The sequence below is a fragment of the Numida meleagris genome, chromosome 23 (genome assembly GCF_002078875.1).
Source record: "Numida meleagris isolate 19003 breed g44 Domestic line chromosome 23, NumMel1.0, whole genome shotgun sequence".
NCBI lineage: Eukaryota > Metazoa > Chordata > Aves > Galliformes > Numididae > Numida > Numida meleagris.
The window spans coordinates 3,198,985-3,222,255 of NC_034431.1; the positions used below are offsets into that span (position 1 = coordinate 3,198,985).

Genomic DNA, 23,271 nt, shown 5'->3' on the forward strand with positions numbered 1-23,271 from the left:
TTCAGAGTAATTTCACTTTTTCAAGAAGCAAAAACTCTGTGCCACAGGTTAATTTTGGTGATGCTGAGAGAACTTGGCCTGCTGAGAGAGCTTGGCCTGCTGGTTAGGGCCAGCCGGGAGGTGTTCTGGGTGTTCAGCTTGAATTGGAACTTCTGAACTGTAGAACTTAGCTTAGACTCTGTCACTGTTTCTTTGTGACCTTGGTCAGCTTTGCTGTGTCCCCATTTAGTCACAGATGAGTTCAGTATTTGCTTTCTTTCCTTTACAAACTGCAAATAACATTGCTTAGGAGTTTCTCTGTGGGGATGCAAAGCTCATTTAGCTAATGGCTGTGAAAAGAACACTGAGGTCTCGGCACGGGAGGATCGATGGGAGGTTGATTTGGTCCTTTTAGTTGTACAGTGTGCACTGGTGACTGTGCAGCATCAGTAGGGAAAGGTACTGTTAAGGATGCTCTTGCAATATGAAACTAGTTAACTGAGTGCCACCAGACAAAGTCTACTGGGTTTAAAATTGAGGTAAATAAGTGACAAAATGTTTCGGTATGTGCTTTCCTTCTTTTGATATGTTTTGGTGATATCCAAGCTCCTGAAGTATAGTAGGCAGGCTTGAGTGCTCACCGTTCCTAGAAGTGTGGGGTAAAACAGAAATTACAGTGGGGATATGAGATGGTGCTTTGCAGAGGTGCTGAATACCTGCAGCTGTGCATGTATTCCATGAAGGGTATGAGGGTGAACTGCACCTTGGGGAGGCAAAGGGAGAGCAGTGTGCTCAGTTCAGACAGCGCTTTCATCTCGTCTGCCTTCTGACTGAAAATGCCCTCTTAAACAAAGAGGGGGGAGCTGCGTGTCAGTTTCCATTAAAGAAACTTTTTCTTCTAGAGGAACAAAACCAGCAGAAATACACGAGCACTGCAATGGCCAACCACGTGCTGTGTTGTCTGCTTCTTGTGGCAATTGTGGCTCGACAATACTGGGAATTTCGGAAGGCAATGTTAAACCATTGGAATGCTGAATGGCAATAATGTGAAAAGTTGATTTCAGCTTGGAGGAAAACAGATTTGGACATTCTTGCAAAGAGAGCACCTCCCTGAAGAGCCGTGTTACGATGCATTTCCAGAGTCACCCATAAGGTATGGAAGCAAAGCAAATGAACTGGAGCGTTTGAGCAACCTAGTTCTTGTTCCAGTTAGCAAGGTCAGCACTGCTGGATAATGCAAACTACTCTGCAGACAGTAATATTTTACCTTAGCAAATCTGCCTTGACCCTTTTTGCAACTTTCTATGGTCAATTAATGATGCACTCTTCTGGCACTTAAAAGTAAATTTCAGCCCTCTCCAAGTAAATATTAGGGAGAACTCAGTGCCAAATATACATAAGCATTTACTTACAAGCTCATCCAATTAGGAAGCAATATCAGGTGATGTATCTGATCAACTATAAGAGCTTGGATTTTACTGTCGTGTGGAAAGAAATTTAAACAAGAAAACTGGTACTGCAGTAAAGAGACTGCAGCCATCTGTGACCTGCTCACAGATACTGTCAGCAGTAAAAGAGGCTAAATTCATCAACTAAATTATGTGCTCAGCTATATCCCCACAGACCACACATGCTAGGAGAGCTGCAGTTTACTGTAAATGTGGCTGACAGATGGCTGCCAGACATTACAATGGACTTAATCATTGCAGAGCCCACCGCCCCGCTCTGGCAGCTGTGTACACAGTGCGTCACGGCTGCTGGGGCCAAACTGGGGTGCTCGGGAACCTCTCTGGAGCCAAGGCAGGCAAGCAGCACGGCGTGATTTACCCGGGTGGTCTGGAGGCTGTGGCAAAGCAGGAAGGCCTAAGGTTTAGGGAGTGGTGCTTGGGTGTTCTGGGTCTCTCCTCGACCTGCTGTATGGCTTGGAGCATGTCACAGGATGGTATAAAGCAGGAGGGATTTGGGGAGGCCTCTGTGCTGGCCGTTAGCTCAAAGAAGGGTTGGCTTACACTAGAAAGGATGCCAGTTCCATAGCCTCTAAGGACGTGTTCCAGGGCTTGACCACCCTTGTGGTAATGCTTTTCCTAATATCCAACTGGAATTCCCCTTTTTCGCAACCTGCTGCTGTCTCCCATCCATTCCTCCTGTACCTCTGAGAAGAGCCCTGTTCAGATTTCTCTACAACCTTGTTGTTCATTCTGTAAGGTTTACATATTCATCCCCAAGGCACGCAGGTATGCTCACATAAATTTACAACGACAGAAGTGAGGCACAGAAGCTGCAGCTTGTCCAGGAACCCTCCCATCTGTAGCAGGGCTCAAGGTCCTTTTCCAGAGTTCAAGCTTAGATGAGTTCCCTGAGAAATGTCCACTGCCAAGTCTCCTAAATCATTCAGCAAAATTATTCAATCATTTCTCTTTGGTCTGTGCAGATTCACTGAGATCCTTGTTTCCATGAAATGTCTGTATTCCTGCACCAGCACTGGAGACTTCATGTTCCCCTGCTTATATCCTTTCCATTTTGCAGAAAAAGCCCTTGGGGTGCTACAGCAAGGTGAATGTGAGCTGACAGTATGCACTCATGGCAAAGGCCAACAGCATCCTGGGCTGCACGGGGAAGGATGTGGCTATCAGGCGATGGAAGGTGATCCCTCACCCCTACACAGCAGTGCTGGGACTGGGTTCAGTTTGGGGCTCCCCAGTATGAGACATGGGTTTATAAGAAACAGACTAACGAATTCCAAAGTACAGTTGTTCACAAGATAGGAATAATATAATAGTCTGCTTTTTTGTTCCAAGAATAGCCTTTAATGCTTCACATTATTGCTTCAGCATCTCCTGTTGTACGACAATATTCAGGGCTCTGTTTGATAGAAGCAACTCTTGAAGCTGAGGAAACGAGTTGGTCAAGTTGTGGTAAGGACCTCAGTCTGATTAAGACCAAGGGAAAAGTTCTTTGCTTTTGGGTCGGTGGTTGGAGCTCCTATAAACATTGACTACATGGAAATGGAGAGTCCCAGTGGTAGATTCAGCTGCCCATGCATGCCACCCATTCCTCCTAGGCTTACTTCTCTATACTTCACCTGACCTTTGCAGTCTGTTTCCTGATAAGATGCCTGACCTTTTCACTTCCAATTAGCAGACTTGTTCAACTGTTGCCTGAACCACATCTTTATCCCCCTCTTTCTTTTCAGTATCTTGGAAACATTGTGCTTGCTCACTAGAGCTCGATGATGTATTGTTGCTCTTAGCCAGGCCTTCCTTGCTCTCCCAGGCTGCTGCCCAGATGCCACTTCTCTCTGCAGACACACTCGGGGCATCCCTCACTCCACAGAAGGGACATATGCCAGAGGAGAACTAGATTACTCTTTTGTGCAAAGGTCACAGGAATATTTGGCAAGCACGATGCTCGCGTGTTCTCATTCAGGGTTTCCCCTAGCAATGGCCCAAGGCTTTTACAGACTTCCCTGCTCTGTGGAGCCCTTGGTATTTGCAAACATGCAAAATATATGTAACGTGCGTTTCAGCTGCTGGCATAAGAGCCCTGCGGTGAGCAGAGAAGAAAATCTGCTTCCATCCCTCTCCCATTGCAGAGGTTGATATGAGTGCTGGGAAGTAGTTCAGCGTGGCTCAGCTCTGACAGATTCTGAGCTGTTTGACTCTGGAATAGGCTCCCATTCCATCGTCCCTTCCAACAGTTTGCAGGTTTTATTTAGCTTAGGTGATATTGAAGCTTTGTCTCTCTGCTTGCACATTTGAAAGAGTCACTCAAAATGGGATTTAAAAAAAAATCAGTATTCTAAGGCTGTCACTATTTCTGAAGAAGCAAAATGAGTCTGATTCATTTTAGTCCCTATGCCTTTACCAGATATTTTAAATGGTAATTTAATGCTTTGAACTTCTGAAATGAGACAAGGGTTTTGATAACTGACATGAAACTTAAAAAAAATAATTGTGAGTTTATGGTGAATAAGTAGGCAGTAGAAAAAAGAAGTTAGATTTTCCACAAGTTTTCAGATTCTGAAACTTTCAAAGAAGTGAAAAGATGTCCTTCACTTCCTTCCGTTGCTTCTTAAGTTGCAGCAACAATATGACCAACTTAATCAACGTGATTAATGTGACACTGTTGTATAGCCATGTCCTTTTTCGGGCGGCAGGCTGTTGTCATGTGGACTAGATCCAGAAGTCTGGGGAATGTGGATTTTGGCCTTCAGCTCATAAACTACAATCCTGTGGGTGATGGAATCCTCCTGAGACCTCCCATCTCTGGCTATTGTCAGTGCACTAGAGTATCTTAAGTTCAGCTGTGCTCTTAGTCATTGAAAAACATATAGGCATGGATTTTACCTCTATCATGCTTTTTATTTAGTGTTAAGCAACATTTTCTTACTTCCTGTCTAACTTGAGTCCTTGTAACTTCAGAATCAGTCGTAACAGCTGTGCTGTTTAGCTGCTGGAGTTAAAATAGCTGTTGTGCTCCACTTGGGGAGATGTGTTCCTCTGAAGGGAGAATGCATTCCAAATTTGCTTGTCCATTTTTTTTCTTTTTAAAGTCAAAGTAAGTTCTCACCAGCAGTGTTCAGCCTGGCCTTCTGTTTGTAAGTACTGATAGGAATAACCTCACTACTGTTTTGAACACAGAACCTTGCCAAACGCAAGATGGAATGTAAGTACAACACAAACTGTAACACTCAGCGTATAGAGATCTAAGAGCACAGTTCTCCTTTTTTTACTTACTAGAATGAGTGCAAGGACAAGGCTTAAGAGAGCTGGGTTTCTTGTCTCTTCTAACCCCCAGCAGGTCGAGGACATCTTAATTAATCCTCACTGCTGCTGGACTGCTGAGAAACTGAGGCTGCAGACTGCTAGGTAGAGAGTATCTGTAACCCTAGTCCTTCTAGAGTTACTGCTCTTGTTGCTGGTGCTCTGCTCAGCCTGAAAGATTGCACCTTGTGTTCATCCCAGGAGTGCTGCAGAGTTCAACATCTTTCACAGGACTTATGGGGATGATGGGGAGGAGCTGCTGCTGCTGTTCATTTTCTGCCCTAGGCTAGGCTGTAGCTGAGTGTTTGAGATTGAGTGAGTATGAGAATATGAAAAGTGACAGAGTGCTAATACATTAGGCATTCATTCTGTATCATATTAGTAGCGCTTGTAGTAGATAAGTGAGATGTCATACCATGTTATGTGCAATTATGGGTGCAGAACTGAGCATCTCGCTGAGATAATGTGGATAAGCTGAACAGGGACTGAGGCCTGTACCTTAAAACCATACCCAAGTTTGAAAATGCCTAAAATTCAGAAAAGGTGTGAAGTTTCTGAGTACCTCCTAATTTTCTTAGTACTTTTCTTGGCATGCTTAAGAAGTTGGAGTTGTGTAACAAAGCAGAATCAGTTCCATGCTTTCTTGTTCCCCTGTTACTTTGAAGCTAAGGTGGGGAAGAAGAATCCTTACTACAACAAGGGTGTTTTCAGGAATCTATCTCAACCCCTCTTCCTTTTTCCCCAGTGTTCAGAGCTCTCAGCTGTTGCAACCAATCCCTTCATTTGTGTGCCTTCATTTGAGTGTCCATCAACAGCATCCAAGAGGTGTTGTCCTCTTGCTCTCCTCAGCATGAAGTTTTGTAAAGTATGCAATGCAGCCCAGAGATACTCCTTTTCTTTGCAAGTATCAGCCATCCTGAGGTGCTTCAGCCCCCCTGAGGGATCAGTGTTGTGTGGACAAGCTCTGTGCAGATCTAATCCACGCAGCTGGAAATCACCAGCTGCTTCCCTGAAAGGCTTAGCTGAACTGTGTTCCTGTAAACAGAAGACACCTCGACCATTTTACTGGTAGAATGCCTGGACTGAAGGCTGAGGGACTTCACACATTGCTCTGTACAAACACTCTGTGAAGCATTAAATAGGAAGATGCAGTTCTGATGTCTTGTTTGCTGTTCTATGTGGTCTCCGGGGATATAAACCCAGAACTGCCTACTTGCACTTTATTTTAAAATGCAACAAGAAAAAGGACGGCCACAGTACATACATAGCTGCTGGCTGTCTCTGGAGATCCTCAGATAATTGAATGCTTCAGTGTTTTTCCAATATACCAGAGTTTCTGCAGGCTTTGGACTCAGTTGTGTGTTGGTATGGAAGGCAAACTTCCAGCTGGCTTTTCCAGGGACAATTTTACCTCTTGCTTCTAGGAATGTGCAAGTCAGATCCATAGCATGTATGTGGCCATTAGTACTGTGGGATCAGTCTTTCATCTGAACCTACTGGAGAAACCCCAAGCTCTCCCCAGGCATGTTGCATCCTTGCTGCTGGGGCCATTTGGGAGACCCAGACTTGCACCTCATCCCTGCCTTGGGGCAGTGTGGAGATGCGCTGTGCTTGGAGTGTTGACGTGCCCCCCATGTGCTGGTAATGGCTATCCCAGAGCTCTCCTCCCTCATCCCAGATCAGGGACTGACTGGCTGCTCTGATACAGAGGAAGCATGGCCAGCGGGGACCTATGCCCCTGCAGCTGTCAGTGTTTCTTTAGGCAAGGGCCTGTGCATCACCAGCCAGGTTCTTGCCCCTCCTGCACTTCTTGCTCCGTCCTTGCAAACCTCTAACAATCAGAGGCACTGCTTTGTGAAATGCTGCCGTTTTCTCTTCTCTTTGGGCCTTCCTAGCTCTGCAGCACTTTCAATTCCAAAGGCTTCACGTCACCATTTGGAAACTCGGCAGCATGCCGGACTGCTCTTTGCTTTCTGCTTAACAGCCTCCTCCAGCCTCAGCCTGAACGCATGTGGTTCCAATTACAGGGGACCTCTGCAATGCGATGTGGATATGGATGAGGATAGGCCGACCTCTCTGCTTCTGACACAGCCAGCCTGTCCCTGCGGGAGCTGACTGTGAGCTCACATTTTTCTTGTTCGAGACGTTTGTGCTTCACAACTGAATTCCTGAAATCAAAGGGAGGCGGAGGGGAGCGGGCTGCAGGCGGCGTGCGCTGGGGGCCGGCTCCTGGTCACTTGGAGCACGCGAGCTCTCGGGAGAAGGCGACCTCTGGCCTCTATGTCTCTGCCAGCCAAGGAATACAGAAAGCAGATGTCCCAGAGCACAGCCCTGGCTGAGTTAATTATCCTTAGGAGACTTACAGCCGCCCCCAGCTTTTCCTCCCTTGCCCAAAGAATGCAAAATAGCTGTCTGCAAGAAGACACCATTTTATATTTATTCTGGCCTAAAATGCTGTCAGTGCAACTAGCCGTTAGGGCTAGCAAGGGCCCGTGGTGGGCATGGGGTGTTGACCTTGTGGGTTCTCCTTATAGCTCAGGCACAACCCAATGTGGCTATTCGCTGGCTCAGTTATCCGCAGCAGAAACTGCAGGAGGTTTGGAAGGGGACATACAGGGCTTGATGTGCAGGTCTGTCCTATCACTATAATAACTGAGGGGAAAAAAAACGAGCAGTTTCTTGGTGGAGAAAAACTACAGAACTAGCGTCTGTAGTGTCATTGATGCTTAACTGATTGGAGCTTCAAAATCACTCAGGTATGAGATTTTTACTCCAGATACAATTCCATGATCAGAAAAGCAGCCAGCCTCCTATTTAAGCATGTAAAACTCAAAACCTGTCTGTTACAAAATTCTCCAGTTGCGTTCCCTAGTGCTCTCACAAGCACTGGATGGAGTGAGGGCAGGCTCTGGCTGTTCCATGGAGCAGCTTAGTAAATCTGTTCCTACAAGGCAGCAGCGAGGCAGAACTCTAACAGATGTGAAGCCTTAAATTCCTGGCATGAAGGAGTGGTTCGAAGTTGCAACACTGCGGGCTGAGCTGTGCTTTTGTGTTTAACTCTCAGATGTTATTCTCATATGTATCTAGACACTCTGTCTTCAAATCTGTCAGTTGGATCATAGGATCACCAAGGTTGGAAAAGACCTCCAAGATCATTGAGCCCAACCGTCCACCTACCACCCATACTTCCCCACTAAATCACGTCTCTCAGTACAACAGCAAGACGCATGTGTTTAGCATGTATATACAGGATTATTCAGCTAGATAAACATTACCTGCCTGGATAATTCTGCAGCCACACTCTGTAGGGATGGGCTAACTAACACTCTGTAAGCAGAAATCTGGACTTGGAGAAGAATGTGTTACTCGGAAGACTGCAAGACCTTCTTAAAGAGACCTCATTTTTGGGCAGTGGGATCATACCAAATACACAATACGTGCAAATAATCCTTTTTAGAGGATCCCAAGGAGGATTCAACAGATCGGACGACCAGAAGTACTGGTTATGTTTGAAACTATTCGTCTTTAGCAAATTGTTCTTCCTTCAGGAGCATGCGCTGTGCCTGGCCAACAGTGGCCATTCACTGCTCCTGCTGCGTTTTCTTCCAGGAAACACTGGGATGCTAATGGACAAAAGCAGATAGAGCACCTGTTGCGGGTGGACTGAAGTTGCCCAGACAGTACTACACAGTGCTTGCATGACAGCCTTCAAGAGTGATGTTTCCAAAACAAGGTCAGGCTAGGTGACTGCCCTGGGATGACCCATGGTGAAGAGTTTTTACTTTTAAGGTTTGCATTTGGTAAAAATGGCTTTTAAAACCTGGCTTAATTTAAGCGAGTATTTACATCTCACCTCACCAACTTGAGCCCAAGGAACAGGAGTAGAAACACAACCTGTAATTTTCCTGTGACTCAAGGCATCATGTGCCAGCACCAGACCAAGGATTCTTGCAGCTTCAGGGTTTCTTTGGAAAAGTTACGGTCACTGACTCAAGTTCGTCCTATTTAATCAGAAGCCAAAATAAATTTTAAAAGAAAAAAAGTGTTAAGTTTAGCTGAAAAACATGCTTCACCAGAGAAGTCCCAGCAGCAAGGACCCATTTTTGATGCTGACATCTCAAGTGATCTCAGTGCAGGTGTAGCTGGGGTTAGGTTTGCAGAACGTCGCTGTGGATTTCTTGTATCACAGTTCTCTGCAGCTTTTATAGGCTCTTCCTTCAAAACATAGTGGTTAGGTGATAAAGCACAAACTTCTACTTCAGAAGTATCACCTATATCGAGCATTGCTCCCTAATTCATCTGCCTTCTGAAGCTGATGAAAGATTTAACTCTGGAAGCTTTTTAGCTTTTAGCACATGAACTCGCCTACAAATAAATTCAGCAAAACATGTATTTTCCATCTGATCCTGCGTGTCTGTTTCTGTGCCTTAAATCTATGTATATTTCATATTACCAGATGCACGCACATTTTTGTGGCTATATGCATATACTCGTTAATGGGTGGCCAAGAAAATAAACCTAGGCTTCATAATATCATGTGTGATCGTGTTCAGCGTGAAAACACATCTTTGTGTGATCACAATCCAGTGAGGTTTGCCGGCCCCTAGTTGCAATGAGCTTGGTACTTGTGTTGCACAGGAGCTGGCCCACCTTTAGGTATGCTTGCTTTGGTGTTGTCAACAGTGCTTGTTGCTCTGGAGGGAGCTGGGTGACTGAGCTATTGTATTCTGAACAATGGTGCACAGCTGAAGCATGGTGATGATACAGGAGATTGCAGTGTGCCAGCAGCCTGCTGCTGCAGCCGGGCTGTTTGAGGCCCATAAGCCAGTGCTTTGTGGTGCTGCTGCTCTGCAAAAACAAACCAATCTCCCCCTGGAGTCGTGCAACACGTCTGAGTAAGGCCTGAGTAAAGCTGAAGCAATTCCTGAATTACTGTTTGTGGCCCAGAGTCCCACACAGGATGTGGAAGGGGAAGAGGTTTTTTGGGTAAGAACTGTGGAGCCTGCGTGCTTATTGCCTTACTGAGCAAGACCCGTGGGTCTGACTTTTGGGAAAACCATCTGTTGTCTGTGCTGCATCCGTGCTCTGAGTGCAGGGCCGCTCTGGGTGTGCTCTGCCCTCGTGTGGCAGAGGGGCTGCTCCCATTTCCATTCCAGCTCTGCTTGCTGGTCAGTTCACTTCCAGCTCTTTTCACATGTTGCACTGATCGCTTCCATAACTGGCACCCTATATTAAGTACTTCCAGCAAGAAGTATTTCAAGCTTCCTTTTCACTTTGCACAGGTATAGAAGGACTTGGAGTTCTTGTAGAGTTTGTGGGCTTAGAAAACCATAAAGACTAAAGGGACAAGTTTTTTGAATAGGAATGTCAGTTATGTCATGGAAAAGCAGGCAAGCCCCTTGCCTGGTGGGCACTTCGTACTGGGGTCAGTTGGAAACTCAGAGCACATTAGCTGGGGGCAACAAGAACAGAATGAGGCGTGAGCTCTCCTGAAAACAGTCTGTCCAAGCCAGTTTGCTTATTGCTATTACGCTCCATCAAAATGCAATTTATGATCCTGATCGAGGCATCAAATGTAAAACTACATTTTAAAATCCAGAATACCTTGTGAGATGTACACAGAACCTCGGAGCCCTGCTGGCACAGGCCTTTGAAGCTGCCGCAAATGTTGTGCAAATGCTCCCGATTGTGGCACTTTAATTAAACTTATTGATCAGTCATCTAGTGAGTGTCAGCATGTTAATGAAGGCAGCCGGCAGCAGTGTGGCTGCAGGAGAAAGCAGGCATTTCCCTTAGCAGAAGGTATAATTGTATTTGGCAGATGGAGCTTTGAGCCTAGTGAACCCTGTGATAAACTGGATTAATTTTCCCTTTAAAGAAAGCAACTAATGTAGCTGAAAAGGAGCTTTCATACCCATCAATTCATGCAGGGATGTGTGTAGGGGAGGAGGGTTTAATCCTTTGCAAGACTCTTCTGGTCTTCTCTTTCAAGGCGTTTTTATACACGTGCACACGTGTAGAAGCTGATGCCTTTGGTACAAGCACTTAACAAGTATTGATTCAATATCAGGAGCTTGGGATGTGACAACCGAGAGGCAAATCTGAGAATGGGAGCAGGAGCGAGGAGTATTTTTAGACCAGTGCTAGTCCTGAGGAAACAGAAAAAGCTGAGGCAGTGTCTCCTTGGATGTCATTTTTTTGCTGCTTTTTGTGCTTAAAAGTAAAGGCGACGTTAAAAATCCACTGTTTGAATCCAAGTGCAGGAGTAGCCTATGTAACTGCAGCTGTTGCCAGTAATCTTGCTACGTAATCATGGCATTGTGCATTCAAATACACAAGTGGAGTATCTTCCTAGTGCTGCCAGCTCAGTTTTAATCAGTTTCATGTTAATTGGTCTAAGAACCAAGAGATTTCATGTGCTTCCTTTCATGAGAAAAAGCACGTTGGGGGCTTTCTTCCTGCACAGTAAAATCTAACGACCCAAATGCACTCAGACACAGAAAGCCAATGGCATTCACGCCACAGAAATCCACACGGAGTCTTAATCGGAAAACATTTCTTTTGGTTTTGTAGCAGATTTCAGGGTCTCTGACCTAAACCTTCCAATTTTTTTTCCCTTCCTCTTTTCTGCTTGGGCCGGTTTTAATCGGGTTTGAGCTTACCAAAGCCCATGGGTTATCAAAACTGAGAGATGTGCAAAGCCAAGAACCAGCCCTTGCTTCGGTCTGGTTCGAGCAGGAATGCAGCACAGAAGAAAAGCTCTGATTTAAGCAGCGCTGCTGCAACGCGGCTTCGTTCTGTGCGCGCCATCTCCTGGCTCGGGTCTCGGGGCTTTGGAGCGTGGTTCGGCTGTTACGCTTAGCAACGTGTAAAGGACTCGGCTTCCCTCTAGTGGTTCTCCTTGGCCATTTCTTTTTCTTCTGACAGGCTATTTTTGATGATTTCTGGGGGTTTTTGTTGTTATTTCGATGTTGCCATTGAAAGACGCTTCGCTGTTCTGCTTAATCCCCTTGTTCTCAGGCTGGTACCTCGTTCCCAGTGCTGAGCTGCATGCAGAAACATAGCCCAGTGTTAGGGAACAGACTCTAAGCTTCATCAGGCTGAGGTAGGGATAAAGCGATGGGCTTGGAGAGTCTTTCAGACTGAAATGTCACTTCTGAATGAAGGGGATAGAAAGTGAGGGCAAAAACAAGGAGGCAAGCTGAAACTTTGAGCGCAAGGGGAATGTAGACGCATAGATGAGCAAAAAATCCATGTTTCTTTGGTATCGACAGCTCCGGAGTGCAAAGCCATCTGTTCTTCGTGCTTCAATATTGGTGTGAAATGAACTCCTTGTGTACATATGAACGTCCCCTTGAATCAGCTGCAATCTGCACAGGAAGCCAAGCTGTTGGGTTTTCTTTGATGCCACAAAGGAAATGAGGAAGAAAGCAGTAAAATCTAAGTCGTGAGCGCAGAGATGGATCCTGACTCTCAGCCTCTGACCACCAGCATTTGTCTTTCAGCTTCCTGTTCCGTTTGGCTGGCTGAGGCTCAGACAGAATTTAAAAGAGTGGCCGAAGAAAACGTGACCTTGCCTTGTCACCACCGCCTGGGCCTCCTGGAGCAAGGCAGCCTGGACATTGAGTGGCTGCTGCACACTTCTGAATCGGTGCAGAAAGCGGTAGGTTCATCCACGAGGAGCATCTGCTGGGAAAACAGCCCAACAACCCTATTGCTGTGTTGGCATCAACAGCAGCCACTGGTTTAAAGACACGTCTGTGAACTCCTTTGTAATTTATGCTGAGGAAGTGAGCAGCACTTAAAAAACGTAGCTGATGTGTTTCAAATGTGTAAAAGATAATTGATACTCACTTATCCTATATTGAGGAGATAGTGGTGCAACTGTGCTTTCTCTAAATCAGTGCTATTATTTAATCTCTCGTCTCTCGACAAACCTCAGAAGTGCCCTTCAGGTTTTCAGAAGTTTGATTTCACAGGCATGGGCTTTGAAATCTTAGGGGGAAAAAAAGTACAGTAGTTTAGTATTGAAAAAATCGGATCTGCAGTAACTTGAATCAGCTGGCTGAAACCAGCCAAAATCAGAGGCTACCTGTGGCATAAGATGACGCCTGTTTTGATGCTGGTACAAATGCTCAAACATGAACCTTTAGTGCAAATACAGTTCATGTATCAGCCTCAGATTTGAAATCCAGGTTTAATTTTCCACCTTGCTCTGGGCTTCCTGGTTGACCCTGGGTAAGGCACTTAGCTATGCAGAACCTTAGCCTGCAGCTTCTGGAAAGACTTTGCTTTGTTGTTCCATATGAAAGTAAAATTAGGACCAGCTGTCTCTGCTCCTCAGGTGATCACCTACTCTGGAGGCCACGTTTACGATGACCTGAATGAAGAACAGAAGGGCCGTGTTTCATTCACCTCCAACTTCCGTGCTGGAGATGCATCCCTGCAGATCATCTCCCTGCAGTCCAGTGATGCAGGGAAGTACATATGTAAGGTGAAGAATGCTGGGCAGTATGAATGGGCTCACATCACCCTGAAGGTTGTAGGTAAGATCAGTTTATTGCTCTTCCAAAGACAAATATATACGTGTATATATAGGTACATTTCCTGTAGAGAGCTTAATTTACGTAAGTACACACAGATATCTCTTGGTCTGGTTTCATTAAGTCTGTATCTGCTTTTGCATTTTTTTGGCAAAGGACAGAACACAGGAAGAGCCCAGAGAACCATTTTGTGGTAAGCGTACCCACTTGCAACATCTTCTTTCTAAACTGTCCTATGATCTCATCATGCAAACTAGAGTGATATCCTAGCAGCCATCACTCTGTCCAGAGCTCCTGCTGAGAACCCTGGGTTTGCGTCCCTGGAGCCCAAACTGATCCAGGTCAATGAAGGTGATGGATAAGCCGCTGGGGTTAGCATTTCTCTCCCCTGATTCCAGTTTATTGCTTGGCATTTGGCACCTATGCTATCACCCCATGGAAGTCCTGCTGTGACCTGCCAGATCCTGTGGGGAGAAGGAAGAAATGGAGAAGCAGGGGGGGAGGGCATGGATTTCATGGAAAGGATATTCTCTAAATTGTGCCTAGAAGAAGAACGCTTTGATACAGCTCCATTGGCACAAGTATCCATGAGGCAGACTGACAGAAAACAGAACGTGTTCCTTCTACTTGTTAGACTACAGAGTTGCACAAGGTTGCAGTTGAAGTCCACTAACAAACATCACCAGTGTCAATAATAATGAAAAGGGTTTTCCACCAAAAAAATCATCTGCACGACCTGTGTTCTGTTTTCGACAGAGAAACCCTCCAAGCCCAAGTGCTGGCTAGAAGGAGAGCTGTCAGAAGGGAAGGACCTGTCCCTGCAGTGCCGTTCTTCCTCTGGCACTGCGCCCATCTCCTACCGGTGGCAGCGCCTGAATGAGGAAGATGAGAAAGCTGAACATCTCCCGCCTACGTCGAGAGTCAGTAAGTCATTTCCTCATAGAGGTCTCCATGTGCTGAAAGCCGGATAACCGCCCACAGGCACGTTGTGCGTCCTCCTTGTAGCTGGGGAGCGTGTGCTGGTAGTGAGCGAGAGCAGTGCTTTACCAGAACTTCTGGCTACGGCAGAATGCTGCATTGTGCTCCACCCCGAGCAAGGAAGTCCACAAGTTTTTGTGTTTTGCAGAAGATTGACAAATGGTTTTTCTTGAGTTCGCGCTGACCTGATTGAACTGATTTGATCTGGAAGTTCAACGCTTGTTTTTGTGTCCCATCCACCCACTCTCAGTATTTTTGATTAATCCGAGTGTTTTTTTTCCCGTTTTAGACATTTCTAATCCTGGGCAAGTCTTACTGAAGAACCTCACTCAGATGAGTACAGGGTTGTACCAATGCATGGCCACCAATGAGGCTGGGCAAGAGAGCTGTGTTGTTCGAGTGACAGTGCAGCGTGAGTATTGCACGTAACTGGTATTCTCACCTCTATATGAGCAATGCAGGTCCTCAGCTGACCCACTTCAGCGGTGAACTCTGCACCACACCTTTGCTCTTTTGTACTTTAGTCACATGGCACAGTTCTCACTTGCTCAGCAGTACTCTGTATAACCCAGAGTGGTAAATACGCTATTTGGGCTCAAATGTTTTGGTCTGTTAGGAATTCTGATTTTGAGAATGACCAACATATTACCAGAGGGGGGAAAAAAAAAACACCAAACAGGTGAGATGTTTGCTGAGCATCCAGCTGTTAGTTAGTTCAGGCTGGAAGGACTGCATGAGATTACTGCTCAGTATAAAATCTCTATGGATAGTCCATCATTGCAGTTCCAAACTATTTGTTGTGCTTGAGACAGCAAGCTATCTCCAGGCAGAAAGGCTGACTGACAGGAAGTAATGTGCAGAGTGAAAAAGTGACTTTGGGTACAGCTTGGTTTTAATCCAGATGTAATCAATTTGGCCCAAACAGTAGGGAATAAAATTCGTATCTACATGATTAATCACATCAAAGGTGTGTACATATCTTAGTATTATGTCTTTGCATATGCGTGCAAGGAAAAGGGTGGAGTCGAGCACAGTCATTGACAGCAAATCCAAACAAACAATGCAGTTTGGAAGGTTTTTATGTGCAGATCTCAGGGGAGATCAGCAGGAGCCGGAATTGTTGTAATAAATGACTGCTGACAGAGATCTCTTCTGTGGAGATTCCATAGCTTTGGAATGTATCTGCCCAGCCAGGCTTGACGTAGCTGCATTATGGTCATGCAGCAAGGAAAACCTGCTCCCCTCAGGCATCCGAAGTAAAAGTGTCCTGGCAGCTTTCATGTCAATTGAACTGAATTGGTTTAAAACCTCATTTTGATTTGCTAAAGCCTCCACAGGGACCAGCCCTAAGGAAACAACTTACAGCCAAACCCAACCTAACCACTCTTATCAAAAGGTTTCATGCAGGTTCAGCCAAGGGCTCAGACACATTGGGAAGTGTTGTTTCATTAATTTCCCTATTTTGGATGAAAAATGCCTTGTATTGGAAAAGCACAGTTTTCCTTTCTCCCATCCTCTTTGTCCTCCTCGGGTCCCTTTTTTCCCCAAAATTGATAATTCATTCTGTGAGTAGACAGCGATCATTTCAGGATTCATACTTCATGGGGAAATATCTGTAGTTCACTCTCCTGCCTTTAGAAAATTGTTTGGTACTTTTCCTTGAGCGTGGGTTGTGCTGTCTGCCTCTATTATGCTTTTTGTGGTTCTGGGCTCTTACATAAGGATTTTTCCTCCCCATTTCAGTTGTGACTCACAGCTGAGAGCATAGCTTGTGTGATCCCACCCTTCTAGAATTGAACGCTTTTCTCAGTATTGTCTCATGTTTAGAAACAATATTTAGGATAAATTGGTTCAACTGCATGGAGACGCTTAAATAAGTAATTTAACTTCTGATTTATACATGGTAGTATAATTTCTGGTGTGAAATAGAATGTGCCTATATGGCCCATACTGAGAGTTTACCTGTTAATCTGTTTATTTTCCGGACAACAGATGCCCAAAATATTGGGATGATTGCTGGAGCAGTTTGTGGTGTCGTGGTAGGACTCTGCCTCCTGTTCCTGGTAGTGAGGCTGACAATAAGGAGGAAAGAAAAGAAGAGATATGAGGAAGAGGAGGCCCCGAATGAAATCAGGTAACACCTTTCCCTTAATCCCTCACCTCCCTTCTTTCAGTTTCATGTACACCCAGCATGATCAAAATTAACATCTCTTTTCACTCCAGGTTTAAGTAACCTAGGTATTGGTTTCTTAAAAGATCATTCTGTAAAGCTTTTACAGTCTTCCTGAAACGTCACTGACAAGTTTCATGACTGTCAAGACTTCTGCTGGGAATGCTCTGAGGTTCTCACGGTCTTTCCAGAGTCTTCTAAGCAACTGTGCTGCTGAACTTAGCTTGGAGTGAGAAACCCCCTGAGCCTCTGCGCACAGAGCTGGGAAGCCTCACCCCTGATCTGGCGTCCCGAGAATGCTGACGCATGTTCTTTGAACTCACCCGTCCCATGTGTGTGAGCTCTGCCACTCACTCCTCTTGGTCTTCAGCCAATTGAGATCAGGGAGCAAAGTTATGGGAAAAAAAAAAAAAAAAAAGATAAGTTCCAGGAATGAGATTTAGCTGCTCCTGTCCCTAAAGAACCCCCTCACCTTGTTCCACCTTACTTCTGCCTGCCCTCATATGACACCCACGTACAGTTAAGCAGGCATCTTTATAATCCAGTCAGCAGCTGATGACTCTGCTGGTGATCAGGTTGCCAGTATGGCCAGCAAGAAGGCAGTCTCTGCTCGTTGCTTCCCTCCCATCTCTCTTGCCCTCTTCCATTTCTCTTTCCCTGCTTTCAAACCTTGCATGCCTTTTTATTTTGATCTGAGCCTCTTCCATCATCTTTTCACACCTCTCCTCTCTCTCTGGGCTCAGTTACTGCACTACTTTCACCACTCACATTTTTTAAACCAGTAGAACGGGTCTCTGCTAGTCTTGTGTAGGTAATTTGTCATTATGAATAAAGATAACAGAGCAGACAGTTCTGTCTGAACTGTTCACACTGACACTGGGCATTTGTTCCACAGACCTCAAATCCACACACAAAGAGCCAGTTGTGCTCATATGTATTCTAAATCCATTTGGCCGATAGCTCTGCAGAGCTACAGCAAATTCAATCTACAAAGTCATGTTGCAGAGAATTCAGAAAACCCAGTGCCTTGCTCAAACTTCTGGGCAAATTTGCCTCGGTGACTTCAGTGAGCAACCACTGCAGCAGCAATTCAGTGTAGCAAAATGTGTAATAGTTTCTGTTCTCATGTTATGTTTGATTGCAGAGAAGATGCAGAGGCACCCAAAGCCCATCTTGTCAAGCCCAGTTCCTCGTCCTCTGGTTCCAGGAGCTCACGCTCAGGTTCCTCCTCAACCAGGTCGACAGCCAACAGTGCCTCTCGCAGCCAACGGACTTTGTCAACGGAAGCTACTCCCCATCTGACTCCTCCTCAGTACAGCCAGAGGGAGATGGGAGGGAAGGAAACGGAGCCAAAGAAAGTCGACTACGCCAACCTGATGAAAATGGGAGCCACGCTGGTCATGGTGCCTGCCCAGAGCCGAGCGTTCCAGACCGTGTGACTGCTCCGACTCCTGCCATCCAGAAACACGCCACATACCACCAGCCACATAGGAATTGTTAGATTAGCTAGTTACCTCCCTGGTCAGCTTAATTTTAGTCACCTGTGACAATTCGCGCCACAAGAAGCCCTCCCACTCAACTCTTTCCCAGCACTTGAGGTTCTGAGATGGATTTTTTGTTAAAAGGAAGATAAAATGGAAGGGAAAAGGGAGCCTTCTTTTTAAAGTACCTTTTTAGAAAATGGAACACTGAGCATTTTAAAATTACAGCTGAAAACAGTGTCAGCTAAGCGCTGTACAAATGAAATGAAGCCAAAGCTCTGGATTTTTTTAGAAGGGATCAACAGAGACAGAAAGACATCTAATATTCCAGTGAGGTTTAGGGGGGAAAGTCTATTGTACTGTTTTTGGAGAAGTTTCTAGAAGAATGCATAGTCTTACCTGAAGATTTTGAGGTGATCTGTCTGCTGAGGTTCCCTGGTGGTCAACCTCAAAGGGAACTGACATACACTTGACTTTCTTCTGCATTCAGTCTTCTAGGGAAATACTTCTGGAGGCTATAACTAAAGCAGAAAGGAAAGGTCAAGAGATGCAGCACAAAGGCACACGTCTGAATTAACCTCTGTACTAAAGAGAAAGGAGCCTATGTGCCAAGGAAGCAGAGATACTTCAATGCCAGGATAAGATTAATGATGCACCCAGAGAGATACAGCCAGGAGCCTGACTCTGCTTGTATGGACAGCACTGAAAAGCTGAAGTAACTTCACCAGAGTTGTATCTGTGTCAGATGAGCCTTAGAGAGATGAGAATTGGATGCTGAAGCCAAAATGAAGGCATGCCTCAAAAACTGAAGGCCGCTAATCAACCAAAAAGCCTGGAGGAAGGATTTGGAAGGTGTATTTGCTACAGCCATATTGTGAATTCATCAGTTTGGGGTGAGCCATGTTAGAAGCCTTGGAGAGCTCTTCCCAAGACTGAACGAACAGTATTCCTGGACTGACCGTCACACATCCAGGTAAGACTGAAGATGGAGCGAAAGAGCATGTCATGAGGAAAATACACCAGGGATAGGTAAACTTCAAGTACAATGCTAAGGGAACAAAACACCGGTGTGCAGCGTTGTACACTGACCTGTGGGCCATGTGCTATTCTTGAGGCTTAAACCTTAGCAGGACTCTCGAAAAAATGCAGGAATCACAAAAATACTTTCTGTGATTGTTCGTCAGAATAGACATTTTCAAGGGATATAGTCTTACGCTTCAATTTGAAGGCCAATAAGAAATGATGGGAAATAGGGACAGGCTTCCTGTGGGGGCAGATGGTCCCGGAACTGTCTGTCGTTTATACTTTCCTCTGAAGGACTTGACTCTGACCACTGCTACACAGAAGACACTGAGCTTGTAGGTTCTAAATTCTTTTCTGAGACCCGTCACTCTGTTTATTTGAGATCTTAGAAGGTCTGATTGAAACGAGGCCTTGTTTGGGCCACTTCCCTATGAGAAATAGTTTTCAGATTTGCCCTGTATTATCTGAGAACTTCTCTTCCTAACCGAAATCACCATCTCCATCACACATACCATTTGCTCTCTGTTAAGCAGTCAGCATGACCCACCCTCAGAGGGCCACCATACCATTTGTTGCGTGGGGAGGCCTTGAGCCACTGATACAAGGGAATTAGCTGTTTGATAAGCTTTTGCTTTCACCAGGGCCCACGGTACTGGATACTGGGTCATTTTGCCTAGGCACCATAGCAGAGCCACACTCCTGGGTCAGCTGTGTTCTGGTGGATTTGGTCGGAGGTAGCAGCTGCTCACTGTCTATGACTCCTCTTTTTGTGGGCCCTGAAGGCACAGGCACTGCTCCTAAGTGCTTCCAACGCATTCCAGGTCTAGGACTTGTGAAGTTTGTGGCTTTTAAGTTTGCTGATTGTGCTTGATGTCACCTCAGCAGATTATCTGCGGGACAACTATTCTATGCAGAGAAAACAAGGAGTGAATTTCTCAGCAAACCAAACACCCCTGAGCAACCAGTACCTCATTACCACAAAATGAGGATAACAGTCCAAACAGTAGAGCTGGTTACGGCCTAAGTACCTAATAGGGGAGGTTAGTTTTGAGTCACAGGCCAGGCCTGCAATTAACAAAGGGTGCTGTGCTCCATTGCAGCCTGGGGGCTGCTTGCTGCCAGCAACCAGAATTCCCCCAGCCTGCACCCAGCAGTCTCTTCCCTGGAGAAAGAGTTCATTTAAAAGATATCTCATTTCCAACGGGACATTTTCTGTGCTCCAGAAAATCAGGAGTTGCACAAGGGAAACAAATGAACCATAAGCCAAACTTGATTGTGTAAAATAGTGTGTTTAAAGCATTTACTGTCATATACGAGTTATTACTAGTGTGATTAAATGCATACAATGTTATGTAGCTTTCTTTTGTCTAAGCAGCTAAACTGAGCTTACATCTCTTCTACCTGCTATAATTGGTGTACTTGTACTGTGTCTGAACAACTCAGAGGAAAGCAAATATTTATTATTGATTCCTTTGAATCAATGATTTCATAATTTTTTTTGGTTGTTTTGTAAATAAATGCGCTGCAGCTGAAGTGCTACAGCTCAACTAAACCTGTATCCATGCTCCATCTTCTGTGCTAAGATATGTTGCATGCTGTCAAGTTCAATTCAAGGGAAAAAAAAAAAAAAGAGGTAAAAATAGTATTTTTAAGCTAACGAGGACTATGTGTATATTTGGGTAGAAACTGCAGGGAAGCTGCAGTTTTTTTTCCTGGAGATTTTTTCAGTCTAGATTATGCAGCGTGGTATGAATTGTGTGAAATCTTGGCTGTGCTGGGGTGAATTGAATTTGGACTTCCACACAACTATTTTACCTGAGATGTTACGGCTGAGGACACAGGTGCTGCAGGCTAACGTGGTAAAAACTGCCAGTGCAGACACAGCACTGATAAGCATCTCACAGCTCTCCCACTCCCACATACGCCAGCTTGCTGCTGAACCACCCTGTGCTTTTCAGCTCATCTCCTGCGCATGAGATGGCGACGAAACCTTGAACAACCAAGAGCTGAGATCTCGTCTGCAGATAAGCACTTGGAACCAGCTAACAGGAATCTCCAGTCACAGGGATGTGGGTGGAACTCAGGCTAACTGAATATGGCTCTGGTTCATTTCTCTTGCGGTGGTTTCAGCCTTCTTTCCCCCAGGGGTGTTTTGAGAAGAGATCTCACAGCATCAGCAATCTTCTCTACAGAAACCTGGGAGTAAAAGTTGCAACATAATTAGGCAGTATTTAAACCGTCATGACAGCAGTGGTCTCATAGGTGTGTCCTTCTGTCTGTCTCGGACTGATGGGGAATGGCCACACTGCCGCTCACTCCTGAGTTGATGACATCCCAAATCCTGATGAGGCGGTACAGTTTCAAGAGGAGTTGTGCAATTGCCTTCTTTTGTTCAGTATCAGGAATCTGGGGTTATTTTTAACCGGGATCAGTTTGTACTGCTGCTCAGGGGGAAAGGGAAGGGCCACATTAGAAATGCACCGTTTTCTGACTTCAGGGTGTGCAGATGCATAAGTAACAACTGCCATTATCATGAATAGGAAGCAAGCTTCTGACAGTCTTCGCTCTGCCCACTTCCCTTGAGCTGCAACACACCAAACTGGCTTCAGAAAGTAATGTTGGGATCCGTCATTTAGGAGGGAAAAAAGAACAAAAACAAAATACTCCTCCATGACCAGTCTGCTGGGCCTTAATTTTTCCACTGTACGGTAAATGGGCTATTTCAGCCAAGTGTGTTAACAGCCTTCAATTTCTAATGCAGTGAGTCATTGGCCAGAGCCCTCCTCCCTGTACTGACTCACTGTTGCTCCGGGCTGCCTTCCCCCGCCGTGCACCCATTGTGCAAAGCATAGTTGCATATCGGAACGCTGTTTAATTTCCAAGTGCCAGCAGGACTATTCTTAGGTCCCGCTGAAATTCTGCTCGTGCTTTAGAAAAAAAAGGAAAACCGCAGAACTGCCCGGGCAGCCCCTGCTCGCAGCCAGCGCCGGGTGGGAGCTGGCAGAGCAGGGATCTCAGCCGTACTCTGCACTGGGTGGAGCGGCTGCTGCACGCCGGCCTTGCTCAGCGCTGGGAGCGCGGTTCGTGCCCCCTGATCTTCACACGCACGGGGCAGTGCTCCCGTTCCGAGGTCAGCGCCTCAGCCCCGCTCCTTTCCCGCTGCACCTCCCGTCTCCCCGCCCTCGTGCTCCTAAATCCGAGCCCAGCCACACGCTGACTGCACGGTGCACGGTGCCTCTCCTTTCCTGCAGGATCTCAGGTGCGCTCTGTGGATTTGCAGCCCGCGGGCTAACTGCGTTCACCCGTGCAGCGCTGCACCAGAATACAGCCGGGAAACGGTGACGCCGCTCCCAGGCACGGCGCTGCCGCAGCGCTGAGGCTGCTTTCCCCCAAACCCCACCTTCTGTCCTGGGGTGCCGCGACCCCCCCCCCCCACCGCCGCCGCCATTTTGCCTTCCCCTCCGTCCGCACCAAGCCGCGCGCCCTGCGATCCCATTGGACGTTCGCACCCCAAGGTCCCCTGCCCTCGCGCGCAAAATGTGCAAGCCATCCCGCGGCACTTTGCGGCCATTGGCTGCTACTTGCTCCCCCGCGCGCCCTCTCTGCCCCCTCCCGCTCCCCCAGCCCACGCTACGCGGTGTCGTCATCTGCATGCGGCCCATGGAAGGCTCTCATTGGCGCCCGCCCGCAGGAAGCTCCACCCCCTTCCGTTGCGGGCGGGGGGCGAGCCGAGTGGTTGTGGGGGGGCGAAGGGGAAAGTGCATGAAGGTTCGAGAATACCGGCCGGCCGGCGGCCACGCCCCTTTCCGCTACGTCACTGGCGGTGCGCGTTCCGGTAGCCTGCCATTGGCTGGAAGGGCAGGGGAAGGAGCGAGCGGATTGGCTGGAGCCGAGAGAGGGGGCGGGCGCTTCTGGAAGGTTCTGAAGGGATATATAAAGCCGCCGGGGCGGGAGCCAGCCGCTCTCATTCAGCAGCACCTTACCAGCTGTAGTCTTTGTGCGCGTTTGCTGCCGCCCGCGCCGCCCAGGTACTGGGGCCTGCTGTGAGGGGAGGGGGCAGCGCAGGGGACGCTTGGACGGGGGGGGAGGAGAGGAGGAGGAAGAGGCTTTGGGGGTGTTGAGGGGTTTGGGGGTGTTGAGAGGGGGGACCTATTTTGCCGTATTAGTAGCTGCTTTCATCTGCTGTTGGGGACTAGCGATTCAGCAGAATCCCCTTCACTCACCTTGCTCCTCGCTTTTCCCCATTGCACTTAGTGGCGGCTGCTCTGTGCTTCACCGCTTTTTGCATTCCTGATTCAATTCAGAAAACAGCAGGGGGCTAGAGAGCTGCGGCG

The 23,271-nt window shown here is 46.7% G+C and overlaps 2 protein-coding genes and 1 long non-coding RNA gene across 7 annotated transcripts in view; 2 read left to right on the forward strand and 1 right to left on the reverse strand.

The window, feature by feature from the left end:
• CLMP (CXADR like membrane protein) overlaps positions 1 to 20,495 on the forward strand; it is a 44,408-nt gene extending 23,913 nt beyond the window's left edge. For all 5 annotated transcript variants that reach the window (XM_021375922.1, XM_021375921.1, XM_021375923.1 and 2 more), the window contains 6 exons: positions 12,248 to 12,405; positions 13,087 to 13,288; positions 14,042 to 14,209; positions 14,553 to 14,675; positions 16,256 to 16,397; positions 17,578 to 20,495. In XM_021375922.1, the coding sequence (XP_021231597.1) occupies positions 12,248 to 12,405; positions 13,087 to 13,288; positions 14,042 to 14,209; positions 14,553 to 14,675; positions 16,256 to 16,397; positions 17,578 to 17,872 (1,088 nt within the window). In that variant the 3' untranslated portion in view covers positions 17,873 to 20,495. The remainder of the gene's footprint in view (positions 1 to 12,247; positions 12,406 to 13,086; positions 13,289 to 14,041; positions 14,210 to 14,552; positions 14,676 to 16,255; positions 16,398 to 17,577) is intronic.
• LOC110387616 lies at positions 14,682 to 22,684 on the reverse strand. Its single transcript, XR_002432627.1, has 4 exons — positions 20,753 to 22,684; positions 18,314 to 18,435; positions 16,757 to 16,797; positions 14,682 to 16,335 (listed from the first exon to the last, which is right to left on the reverse strand). It is a non-coding gene; the product is annotated as an uncharacterized LOC110387616 (long non-coding RNA).
• HSPA8 (heat shock protein family A (Hsp70) member 8) overlaps positions 22,815 to 23,271 on the forward strand; it is a 5,216-nt gene continuing 4,759 nt past the window's right edge. The window contains exon 1 of the mRNA XM_021375919.1: positions 22,815 to 22,965. The gene's annotated coding sequence lies outside the window, so the exon portion shown is untranslated. The remainder of the gene's footprint in view (positions 22,966 to 23,271) is intronic.